Source organism: Pundamilia nyererei, unplaced genomic scaffold (genome assembly GCF_000239375.1).
Source record: "Pundamilia nyererei isolate P.nyererei 1_Seehausen unplaced genomic scaffold, PunNye1.0 scaffold00008, whole genome shotgun sequence".
NCBI classification, from domain to species: domain Eukaryota; kingdom Metazoa; phylum Chordata; class Actinopteri; order Cichliformes; family Cichlidae; genus Pundamilia; species Pundamilia nyererei.
The window spans coordinates 6,624,856-6,637,355 of NW_005187409.1; the positions used below are offsets into that span (position 1 = coordinate 6,624,856).

The 12,500-nt window shown below is 43.9% G+C and overlaps 2 protein-coding genes across 2 annotated transcripts; one reads left to right on the forward strand and one right to left on the reverse strand.

Moving 5' to 3' along the window:
- Window positions 1–874: 874 nt before the first annotated feature.
- LOC102204542 (zinc finger and SCAN domain-containing protein 29-like) lies at window positions 875–11,833 on the reverse strand. Its single transcript, XM_005723183.1, has 5 exons — window positions 11,817–11,833; window positions 4,637–4,970; window positions 3,198–3,499; window positions 2,497–2,608; window positions 875–2,360 (listed from the first exon to the last, which is right to left on the reverse strand). The coding sequence occupies exons 2-5, from the start codon at window positions 4,947–4,949 to the stop codon at window positions 1,333–1,335; spliced, it is 1,755 nt and encodes a 584-aa protein (XP_005723240.1). The 5' UTR covers window positions 4,950–4,970; window positions 11,817–11,833; the 3' UTR covers window positions 875–1,332.
- mif (macrophage migration inhibitory factor) lies at window positions 9,999–11,466 on the forward strand. The gene is made up of 3 exons (XM_005723182.1): window positions 9,999–10,210; window positions 10,889–11,061; window positions 11,206–11,466. Exons 1-3 carry the CDS (start codon window positions 10,103–10,105, stop codon window positions 11,270–11,272), a joined length of 348 nt encoding a protein of 115 aa, XP_005723239.1. The 5' UTR covers window positions 9,999–10,102; the 3' UTR covers window positions 11,273–11,466.
- Window positions 11,834–12,500: the final 667 nt, after the last annotated feature.

A 12,500-nucleotide genomic window follows, 5' to 3' on the forward strand; every position in this document is an offset into this window, starting at 1 on the left:
ATCAATCTACCCTCACCTACCACTTCACCTTGCTAATAGATTGCCTTTTGCCTTAACTCTTCCTGTCATAGAGTCAACAAGGTGCTGGAAAGTGTTGATCATCTGGGTAAGGAAATCCCAGAAAGTTGATTCTGTTTCTATTCCATGGGAGAAACGCTTCCTCACTTATTCAAGTGGCTTTTTCAGTCTCAGTTGACTAAATAGAAATCATCAGAAACAGAAGTCAGCTGAGACCGAAGACATCACTTGGATGAGTGATGAAATGTTTCTCTCACAGAAACCGCTACATCCAGATGAACAGAATCAACTTTGTGGGGAGATGCTGGAAACACTCCTCAGAGGGTTTGGTCCATATTGACAAGATAGTTCGAGATGGTTGTGTGTGGGAAAATCCAAGTAGATAAACAGCTTCTGAAATACTCAAACAAGCCCACATGACAACAACAACAACCACGCCACGTTTAACCTGTTAGCAGTCGGACGTACCGCCCACGGTACATTGGATGGTTTAGGGGACTAATTGGACTGCTAAGGGGTTAAAGTCACTTAAATCTTTCTTCCCATTTCTGATGCTTGGTTCGAATTTGTTGTCTTGACATGCATGAATGCATCCAGTCAGCTGACTAGACACATGCATTAACAAGTAGCTGAACAGGTGTACCTAATAAAGTGGCTGGCGAGCATCTCCATTTGATAGCCATCATTAACAAGAAGTTCTGAAAAAGCAGCAGCTCTTTGAACAGCAAATTTTTTAGTCCTTGAATGAATGTGTAATGACAATGTTGCCTAGCGATGGCTGAAAATTAAAATTTATGATGAAGGTAGTCACACAAAAAAGCTTTATAGCGTATTATTCACTAACCCGAAACTTTTCCTCATGAATTAAGATGTTTATTTTCTAGCAATGTGACGAAAACACAAACATACAAAATACCAAACTGTCAATTATGTCATCCAAAAAAGAAAACAAGGCCATCAGCTTTAACGTACCGATAAAGAGGTATGAATGAACGATGTATTCATCATTATAAATAAGTCCTGGCTGTGCACGTACATACAAATAATAATACTTCCAGTTAAAATGGCTAGATGGCAGAGACTGACTTTATTTCTCTTTCAACACAAAAACACCAACCAGTCCTTCCTGCCAGCTTTTTAAAATGTGCCTTCATTGTTTACTCGACCAAAGTCTGCCATGTATGTGCTTTGTTATCTTAAAGATAATCACAGGGAAAGACATGAGATTGTAACAGTCACATTCATCAGCTAAATTCTACCACAACCATAAAAAAAACACTGTTCTTTCCCTAAACTGAGTTTCTTGTGAAGCCTCTAAAAACACTGATGGTTCTTCAGTTGCTCCACATCACTAAAGCCCCTTCCACAGTTGGAGCACTGGAGTGTTGCCTTTTCGCTGTTATGTATGAGTTGGTGTCTCTTTAGGTACTCCACACGGCTGAAGCGCTTGCCGCATGCTTCACAGCCGTATGGACGTTCACCTGTGTGAATCCGCTGGTGCCGTTCCAAATTACCAAGGCGACTAAAGCTGCGTCCACAGTGCTGGCAACGGTGCGGCCTCTCACCCGTGTGCACCAGATGATGGCGCTCCAGCGACCGTGAGTGTGTAAAACGCTTCCCACAGATCTCGCAGCAGTGCGGCCGCTCGGCGGCGCAGGCGCACTCGTGGTTCTTCAGAGCCCAGGCGTGGCTGAACGTGTTGCCGCAGTGAGCGCAAGGGAAAAGACTGTCCTCTGCTCCGCTGCTCTGTAAATGGGCGCCACCTAGTGGACACGGGTGCTCCTCCAGCTCGGCTTCCGAAGTGAAGCCTCCTCCACATTGTGGGCAGAAGTGGAGCAGGTCCCCGCCGCCCTCCTCTTCCCCGGCGCTCTCCCAGACGCTCCCCGGAGCAGATAGGTGGGGCGGATGCTCCGACTCTCCGCGCTCCACCACATCCTCTACAGGCATGACCGCAGCTGAGTCGCTCTCTCTTAACTTCTTTGACCAGCCTAACCTCAGCTCCACATCCCCAGCCACTCCCAACCTCTCGCCCTCCTTCACCCTGCCTTGTCCTATCTGGTCCTCTTTGTGCAGAGTGGGTGGCTGAGGCTCCAGCTCTCCATCCTGCTCCATTCCATCGAGACCAATGTACTTAGGGGCCAAGCTGATCTCGGACCCACAAACCACTTCTGAGTCATGTTGAGAAGCCTGCTCGCGGCCTCTTTCGGCCCTTAACGCAGACTCCAGGCCCCTCAGCTCATCCACGGTCATTCCTCCCTCTGATGGTTCTGCAGAGCCCACCTTCCAGTTCTCCTCTTCACTCTCCCCTGGATGAAGAGTCGGGGGACGGTCTGACAGATCTCCTGAGCAGAAACAGAAGGAGGAGGAGAGAGTGAACGAGCTGGTGTGGGCAATCATTTCCGTTTTCCTTCAAGTACTGGTCTCTGAACATTTTCTCTAACTTGCCCTCCCTCACTCAGTGAGTCCTGGGCTCATTACCTTCACTCGGGGTTCTGGAGCCAGCGTGGAGGTTCTGGTTGGGCGGATGCATCTTCAAAGCCTCCTTGATTAGTCGGAGAGAGGCAGGCTGATAACCCTCTGTTTGGGCCAACTGCATAGAGAAGCAGAAAGAGAGCTACTGTACTGGGTAATCGACTGAGTCCAGGTACAATGAGACATTCACTATTAAATTTACTCTTGTTCTAAAAAAGCTTGTTAAATTTCCACATGATATGTTTACAATGCACCTGAAATAAAGATATACAGCTAGGTGAAGGACTCCTTTCAAGCGGTGAAAGACTTCACAGAGCAGGGAGGCAAATTTATGCACATTATGCATGGTTTGAATATTCAAATCCAGAAGAGAAATGAAGAGTGGATCAGCGTCCTGCCACTTGGTGATGTGGTGGAAAGCTTTTCTAACAGTAGTGTTTCTCCCTAAAAGCTTGCTGTGCTTGAGATATGAAGAGCCCCACTCCTGGCTCCTCTGGAAGCTAAATATCAAATCAATAGGCTTCACTTTATCCACTATATCTCTGCAGTGATCTGATAGAAGAAGAATTTGAGCAAAACTCTTTCTGTATTATTATTGTCTGTCTGTGTCTACATGCTCTCAGTGTTTATGAAGCTGCAGAGCAGAGCAGAGATGCTGTACCACTTTCTCCTCCTACTCCTCCTCTGAGAAAGCCTGTCTCCCTCACCTCCTCTTTGATGTTGGCCTTCTCCTCCCCCTCACCGCTGAGGCTGCCCTCCCTTTCCTCTTCCTCCACCATCCCTCCCTCGTCTTCTTCATCCCGGGGGAACTGGATGAGGTACATATCTTTGGCCTCCTTCCCCCCTCTTCCTCCCGCTCCTGCTACCATGCCCACAGTTGCTCCACTTCCTCCTCCTCCTCCTCCACCACCACCAGCACCGCCACCACCTCCTCCTCCTCCTTCCTCCCACACACCTCCAGGCCACGCTTTGCCATAGGCTGCTGCTGGGCCTTTTTTTGACTTGCCTCCTGTGGAGAAGGGAGGGTGGTGAAGGAGGTGAGAGGAAGGAGAAAGTGAAGGGGAGGGGGAGAAGCAGGAAGAACAGCAAATGAAATATGAGGGGGAGAGAGATAGGTGGGAGGATGTGATTGGAAGGCCAGGGGAGGGAGAGATGAAGGAGAGAAGAGGGTGGAGAAGTGGGAGACGAGGAAGAGGAGGAGGAGGATGAGGGGATTGGAGATGCAGACGGGAACAGGAGTGAGAGCAATGGGAGCAGGCGGCGGAGGAGGAGTGAGCATGATGAACGAGTTGAGGAGAGGGGGCGTGGAAGGACAGACAAGAGAGCGGAAAGGAGAGAAAAACATGTGACAGCGAGGAGTGAGAGAGAGGCGGAGAGGAGAGGAAGAAGTGGAGTTGGTGGGGGTCAAAAGAGGGGCAGGAGGAAGAGGAGGAAAGAAGGAGGGCACGGTGAAGGAGAAAAAGATAAAAGTAGGATGGAGAGTTGAAAAAGATGAGATAGGAAGAGAGAGAGAGGAGAAGTGGAGAGGGAGTGTGTAATTATGGAGGGTGGTGGAGGTGGTGAGAAGCAGGAGAGGAGAGGGGGAGTGTGTGTGTGTTCAACGTGATGAAGTAGAGAGAGAGCAGAGCAGAAGGAGGTGGGGGCAGGGAGAATAAGAAAAGGAGAAGAGGGCGTGAGGAGAAGAGGAGCAGGAAGGGGAGGAGGTAGAGTTGGAGGGAGACGGGGAGAAGTGAAGGAGGTGGGGGGGAGAGGAACCAGGCAGGAAGAGAGGAAAGGAGGGAGTGAGCAAATGCAGAAAGAGCGAAAGGAGTAGGAGGGACAGAATGCAGTGGAGAGAGGAGAGGGGGAGGTGAAGGACAGAGGGAGAGCGATCATGAAGAGGAGGCGGAGGAGGAAGGGGGGGTGAGGAAGGAGGAGGGAGGGAGAGATCAGCTCTTGCCAGATGGTTTTCCAACAAAACAAGTGCATCTTCACATAAACTGCACATAGACTGCATAGCATTCACATTGTTATTCACGTTAAAGCCACAATCATAGGGAAATACTGCAGGATGTGCTGATAAGCTGCCATTGAACTGTATACATCATGCAAACTAAAGGTAAACAGGAAGAAAAGCTCCAAGTCGCCACACACAGCAAATACTTACGAGTCACGTCAAGTTTTCGCTTCTGCCGGCCTCCAGCTTCCTCCACCGGTGCTGCTGCCGCCACCAGCCCGGCGTTGCGGCGGTTGGCAGCCCAGCCCATGCCGTACTTGCGCTCGGTTCTCAGTTTGCTCTCTGTGAGCCTCAGCCGCAGTTTGAGAGCCTCGTTCTCCTTCCTGTTGAGGGACAGCTCCACCAGGTAGTCGTTCACCGTCTCCTGGAAGAGTTTGGTGATCTCGCACACCGAAGCACGGATCAGGCTGTCCATGACGGCGGTCAGATGCGTCTCAAATGTGGTCACCGATTCTTCCATCATCCTGTCCGCGGGGCTGCAGATCTGATGACGGTTTCACACACAGTTCGTGATCAGTTGTAACACAGCTTTCCTGCTATGATCGCAAAAGTTTTCGATCGTGTGAGCAACTCTGCCCCATAGCCGCTGTTGGTTAACTTTACTGGCTAACCTGCTGCTAAAAAATAAACCTAAATGATTACGGCAGTGAAATGAGACAGGGCTCCGTGAATAGCATCACGGTCATTCCGCCCCGATTACAACTTAATTAAAGACTATACCTGCCCGGTTAATCTGTGCAGTGCCAAGGCGGCGATGCTGGTTAATCGACGCCAAAATCACAACCCCAGTCAGCCCGGCTTGTTAGTAAACTTATAATGCTTCTGTGCGTGCATCAATGTTAAAGTACAGCTGGAGCAGCAGCCTCTCCGTAACGTTGGAAAGTGCTAGCAGACTGGCTAGTTTAGCCCTGTATACGCACCGTTTGTCGGATGACACCGAGGAGCCACCACGGCGTGAAACGGCGGCAAAGGTGTAATTTCACGGATCACGGAGACGCTCGACAGCTGTTTGTGTGCCGAAATACGGCGACAAAGGATAGCGCCATCCAACTTCTGCCCTCTCTCTCTCCCTGCCAGTTCCCTTCTCGCCTCATCCAGCACTGCTTTTAATTCTTGAGAACACTACGCATGCCCGGTACCGTAATTACGCTACACTCAAGAGCAGCCGCACCCTGGAAATACCAAGCACTCAGGTTTCACACGCCACTTTTTATATAATAATTTCAGCAGTGGTGATGATTTTTTAAAGACATAAGGATACAGAAGAGCTTCCGCTTGATATTATTGTTTTTAGCACGAGCCATTTGTCACATGATTGCACACGTTTTCTTCTCAATTTCATAGTCAGGGGTGGCGACAGTACAGACTTTATTTACTTAAGCAGAAGTTGAGCAGTAGGTTAAAAATACTCCAGTAAAAGTTGAAGTAGGCTACTGAAGCAACTTTTTGCTTATAAAGTTGGAATTCAGCTAATGAGCCTGAACATCATCAGCTTAAATGCAAATTCATCTCTGCAACTTGATGCAACCTAAGCCTGACCATGAACACCACAGGCACTGTGCACCAATCCAACACAGAGCTTTGCTGTGAATTCACCACATTAATGCAAACGAACCTGTTTATCGTGGACAAAACTACCCAGTATTTTCATGCAACATTTGAATAACACAAAGTTAGTACAGCTTAGCTTGTTTTGCAGGACAAAACAAAATATACATAATTTATTACAGCATATTATATACAAATCCAATGCGTGATTGAAAATGATGAAATCATATGTAAGATTTAAATCTTCAGTTTATCAGTCCTTACCCTTACACATAACCTGTCTTCTTCCCCTTCTGTCTATCTTTCTGCATCTTTCTATATCAAAGAGAGCTAACTTTCTACAAGTTAGCTCTCTCTTTTCTCTCTCTGTGAAATACATCTGCTGGTACTTTAACAACAGACTGTGCTGCAAAATGCACACAGCTGACAGAAAAGTTGGATTTAAAATTACTGCTTAATAAAAACGTCACTCCCTTCATGCTGTCTCCTCTTCTGTAGCACTAGACAGTTTCTGAAGTATCGCAAACAAAAACACATGCACTCCTTCCACCGACTTTAACTCCCAAGTATAAACGCTATAGATGAACCAAATGTAAGAGTCTGTTAGAAAATGTAAGTAGTAGAAGTAGTAGTAGCAGAAGTGCGGATATTTCTTTAAAAATGTAGGGAGTGTACAGTAACGAAGTATTTGTACTTAGTTACTTCCCACCTCTGTTCATAGTTTAGTAGTTTTAAGACAGAAGTGCGTATACAATTGCATTACCAGTTGCAGAAAAAACCGACAAAGTTAGCATAGTAGAATACTAAAGTTTTTCATGTTCTTTTACTTTAAGGGGTTTTAATTGTTTCATTGTTTGAAAATACATTTGTAAATCAGTTTGCCTAAATTTAAAAATAAGACAAACATAATAATAATAATAATAATAATAATAATAATAATAATAATAATAATAATAATAATAATGCAGAAATAAGGATTTTTGGAAAATAATCTTAAATCATATCCTTTGACAGAGGGATAAGAGTCTGTCATCACTTAGCAGCACTGAAATTGGAGATCAAATTTTTGTGGAAACAAACACAGATAATGTTCTTAACAAGAAAGAAAGCACATCAATTTGATGCTCACCTGGAGTGCATGGTGACATGGAAAGTTGCTATATACATACAGAGTGATTCAGATAAATGTAAAAACGTTATAAACATTATGTATTTTAGGAGCAGAATGGAGTGCAGATATTGCTGCCCTAATTAGATCTTGAGTATGAGAGTGTGGTTTATGGATCTGCATCAAAAGCACTTCTTGCAGGATTGGATATTGTCCAGGCTTGGGATCTCATATCTATCAGGGCTGTAAGATCATTAGTAGTGTGTGTGTGTGTGTGTGTGTGTGTGCGTGCGTGCTTCAAGCTGAGACAGGATAGATGTCACTGTATGGAGGAAACAGCTGTTAGAACATTACTTGTTGAAGTTCAGAGGTCATGGAGACAAAGACTCATCAAAATCAACCTTAAAGATACCCTGGAAATGAGAAGGAAGAAAGAAGTCAAGTGTTAGGAGGGGATCGAGTGGCAAGAAGCATGGGAACGTGTGACAACTGGCTATTTTCATACAGCTTTGTTATGGCCTTCAGTCACAATGTGGACACTTAAGACATGAAAATAGAAATTGACTGACTGCAGCTCAGGTAAAGAAATAATAAAGCATTCATTTAGTACTTGAGTTTTATCGATGTGGAAAGAGGAGACATGCAAGATATTTTTAAATCGACACTGACAGATCTGTGGAGAAGGATAAGGGTGCCCATTTTTTTGAGAATTTCACTGGTGTCTGATGTGCCTAAAATCAGAACATGACAGTAATGAAGTGCCACACAGAAGGACTGAATCTAAGACACATACAGAAGAAAACCCATAGACAAATTTTAGCATGGAGCAAATAAGTGGAATTCTGTGTTTGTAGACATGCAAGTGATACATTCTTCTAGATTTCATGGAGCAATATTCTTGAAAGTAAATACTTAAGGAGGTCAGTTTGATTAGATTATTTCTTCATGAAAACCTGAGATATAGACAGAAGATTTCTTAAGCTGCCTACGTACGAGCCTGAAACTGCAGGAAAAAACCCTTAAAATAACTACGATTCCCCCCAGCTGGAAAGATGGTGCAAAATTTCAGAGGAGAAGGAGTAAGTTCGATGAAGCATTAGAAAGTGTTCCACAGGATGGAGAGAGTAGACTTCAGCGGAAGCAGAGGTGATGAGGAGGGTTGGGGTAGGTATGGTGATAAGAAGAGAAATGCAAAAGGACAGATGCTAGTGGGGGGTTTTCTGAAAAGGATGGAAACGCCTGTGCCTCCTTTAAGGAGAGCAAGGAACATTAGCTGATGTATAAGATTGGAGGAAGCTAAGCACATCCAAAAGGTGCAATCTCAATTAAATCAGGAGACTGTAAGGTGGTGGCAGGGGAGAATGTAGCTAGACACCATTCAATAGTAGTCTGTAAAATGGCTTTGGATACGAGTGAAGGCAGAGCCATGGATTAACTGGTGGGAGCGGAAGAAGGAAGACTGTTGCACAGAGTTCAGGAAAAAGTTGAGCCAGGCTCTGAGTATTAAGGAAGCGTTAAGACACTTAAGATGGCTGTGAAAGTACAGCTATAGTGCTGAGGGAAACGTCAAAGAAGGCGTTTGATCTATCCTCTGGACAGAGAAAAGAGGATAAAGAGGCTTGGTGGTGGAATGAGGAAATACAGGAAAGTATTCAAAGGGAAAGGTTAGCAAGGAAAAAGTGGGATAGTCACAAAGATTTAGAAGAACTGGGAGACAAGGCATATAGCCTATTTGGTTCATTTGAAGAGTTTCAGTCAGGTTTCAGAGTTCATCACAGTACAGGAACAGTTTTAATGAAGGTTACAAATGATCTGCTTATGGTCTCTGACAGTGGACAAATCTGTGCTTGTCCTACTAGACCTCAGTGCAGCAGTGATCATATATTTTATTATAGCGATTAGAGCTTGCTGTAGGTAATATAGGTACTGCGCGGCAGTGATTTCAATCATATATATCTAATAGACTCCAGTTTGTTCATGTAAATGGGGAGTCCTCTTCACACAGTAAGTTTAATTATGGAGTTCCACAGGGTTCTAGGGTGCTAGAACCAATTCCAATTGCATCACACATGCTTCCCTTAGGTAGACTTGTAGTCAAGACCACCTAAACCAAGACCAAGACAATACCAAGACCAGAGGGTATCGAGACCAAGACAAGACCAAGACTGAGTCAAGACTAAGACAAAGTCGGGAGGAGACCAAGATAGAGACAAAAAAAGTCTTTAACCTGCAGCCAGATGGCTGTAACTCAGGAGGTAGAGCAGGTTATCCACTGATTGGAAGGTTGGTGGTTCAATCCCTGGCTCCTCCAGTCCTCCGAACATCCAAGTCTACCCTTGGGCAATATCATTAGAAGGCATAGCATAGTTTTTCACCTTTTTCTTTTAAGGACATCCTGATAATAATGTACAGTAGTCCAGTCGAGAAATAATAAATGCATGAACTAGTTTTTCTGGCTCTCTTCCACATCGTGTCTTCGTCTTGTCTTCCTCCTCCCACCCCATTCCTCCTTCCCCCTTCCTGAGCCGGGTTTTGTCGCAGAATTCTTCCTGTTAAAAGGGAGATTTTCCTTCCCACTGTCTCCAAAGTATTTGCTCAAAGCGGTTCATATGATTGTTGGGGTTGTCTTTGGTTTCTCTATACCGTACAATATAAAGTGCCTTAAGGCAACTGTTATAATATGGCGCTATGTAAATAAAATTGAATTAAATCTCAAAGAGAGAGGTGGCAAAGGAAAAGGCCCATAGTGAGTTGTAAGAGGCCGAAGTTGTTTAAATATGTGTTGCTATTAATGCAGGGCCATTAGCGACTTTTGTAATTGTGAAACACTTAAGTCTGGTAGGTGGCGGTAATGCGTCTACAAGTTAGTTGCCAACCCTACAACTAGAAGAAGAAGAAGAAGAAGCAGGAAGGCGAAGAATACCAGCGGCTGCACCTTGAGGGAGAGAAGCGTTGCAATAATGCCGATGTTTGTAGTGAACACCAATGTTGCCAGAGGTGATGTACCGGCAGCTCTCCTGTCCGAGGCTACAGAGGAGCTGGCCAAAGCTATGGGAAAACCTGCACAGGTAGGCCGGCACGCGCTCATTCTTCCACCTACCCTCACGCGATTGTACGTCATAACTATCAATCAATGGCTGCCCCCTTTAATTCCGCATGTTTAGATTTAACTTCTCTGATGAAAGCACATTATATAGAGCTCCACTCGGTAAACTAGGCTGGCTTTGTCTTGTGTAATTATGCAGACAGTGTGTAGACTGCCAGCGCTGGGAGATCATTGATCGGTGGAGTTGGATCACTCACCCGCTTCAAATGCAAGCTTGGCCATAAGAATATCTGGATGGCGCTTCATTACGTCACATTAATACTCTTATAATTAAGTAACCTACTCATAAATAGTCAACATTAAAGGAGACAGACATTTTATTCTCATCAATGATGAGAATAAAAAAAAAAAAAAAAAATAAAAAAATATATATATAAATATAATTCAATAACATGAGTCATGATGTTATTGAATTATAATCAGACGATTCTATGGTTTCTTTATTAAACTGTAATTAAGTGCTTAATTAAGTGCTACATAGGCGACAATGTTAAAATATATTATAGAGATTCTCTACTTGTGTACAGAAATGGAAAATAAATGAAGATATTGGTAACTTTTCAAAAATCCACAGCCTTCACTGGTTAATTGTTTTAAAATTTGTTTGCACCATTTTGTGCTTCTGTCTTGTACACACCAGTACGTATCTGTGCACATCAACCCTGACCAAATGATGATGTTTGGAGGGAAGGGAGACCCCTGCGCACTCTGCTTCCTCTACAGCATTGGCAAGATCAGTGGTGCTGCCAACAGGCAATACTCTAAACTGCTGTGTGGACTGCTCAACAAACACCTGGGCATCTCTCCTGAAAGGTACCAAAGACACACTTTAACCAACACATTTTTAATAATTTGATGAGTGAAAGTAACATGGTTACAGAAGCAATCCCCACCCCCGTCTGGCTGTCAGTGTCTACTCTCATTGACCTATTTTTCCTTCTCTCTTGTGTATTTCAGGATGTATATTAACTTCATGGACATGGAAGCAGCCAATGTGGCCTGGAACAGCACAACCTTTGGCTGAAATGGAGGTCAAAAAAAAGATCATTCCAGAATTTTCCTACAGGAACTTACAACTGACTAAATGATAAGTTGAAGACAATTGGTGATCCACTTGTAGAAATACTGACTACCTTAAAAGCACTTATCCAGACTCTTTAGCATTGCACTATAACTTTCCCATTTAAATGCAATAAAGAAAATCCTATAAACCATAAATGATTTTCTGTTTTCCTTTGTTTTCAATGAAAAAGGATCCTGACAGGTATGTGTTAGAGCAGTCAGGGAGCTGTGATGGAATCTTACTTTGACTGGAACACTATGTGGACGGCACAGGGGAAATATTACGATTGCATGATAGTGAAAGACAAGCCATCTGTTAATTGTTGTTTATCCCATTTGAAACTATCACTGTAAACTAAGTGCTACTGAGTGTTAATGCTCTGAAAATGTTGTCCATTAATGAGCTACGCAAGTTGTCCTTGTCATTGTGCCTGGTCAAGTATCAGGTATATTGTCAGGATACATATTAAGTATTATTGAAATACACAGATTCATACAAAACTCACTTTGAAGTGTTCATCATCAGGCCATAGGAGCCAAGCCATTAACTGTATATATCCATGTACCCAAGCATGACAATTAAGCTGTTTTCAGGCTGTGCATACAAGTGTAGATTGTTCAGTCTGCTGTAGCTCTACAAAAATCTATGCAACGTTTTGGCTGGGCAAGATTTGCTTTAATCTTCCGTAGCATAGATTCAACACTGTGCTGGAAACATCAGAGATTTTGGCCCATGTTGACGTATCATCACACGGTGCATATTTGTGAGATTTGCATTCATGCCAAGAATCTCTAACTGTCACTGTTAGTGAACTAACTGTCACAATCAATAAACTAGTTTGAGATGATTGTGACATGGCACATAATCCTGCTGGAAGCAGACAACAGAAGATGGGTATACTGTGGTCATAAATGGATAGACTTTGTCATCAACAATACTCAGTTGTACAAAGAGTTTGTGAAGTAAATATTTCGTCAGTGATGACACTGTAAACCTGCACAGTCTGCTTTCTTTTCTGTATTTCAAACTGAATATTGCAGAAAGAGAAAATAAATCATTAATTTGGGGATCGGGCATTCATGAAAGGGTTTAATTTTCTCAGGTTTTGGATTGTATTTAACTTTGTCTAGCGGTTATTTTGGGGCTTATCTGTGAATTCTTCAAGCATGGTTAAAATATCTCCACACAG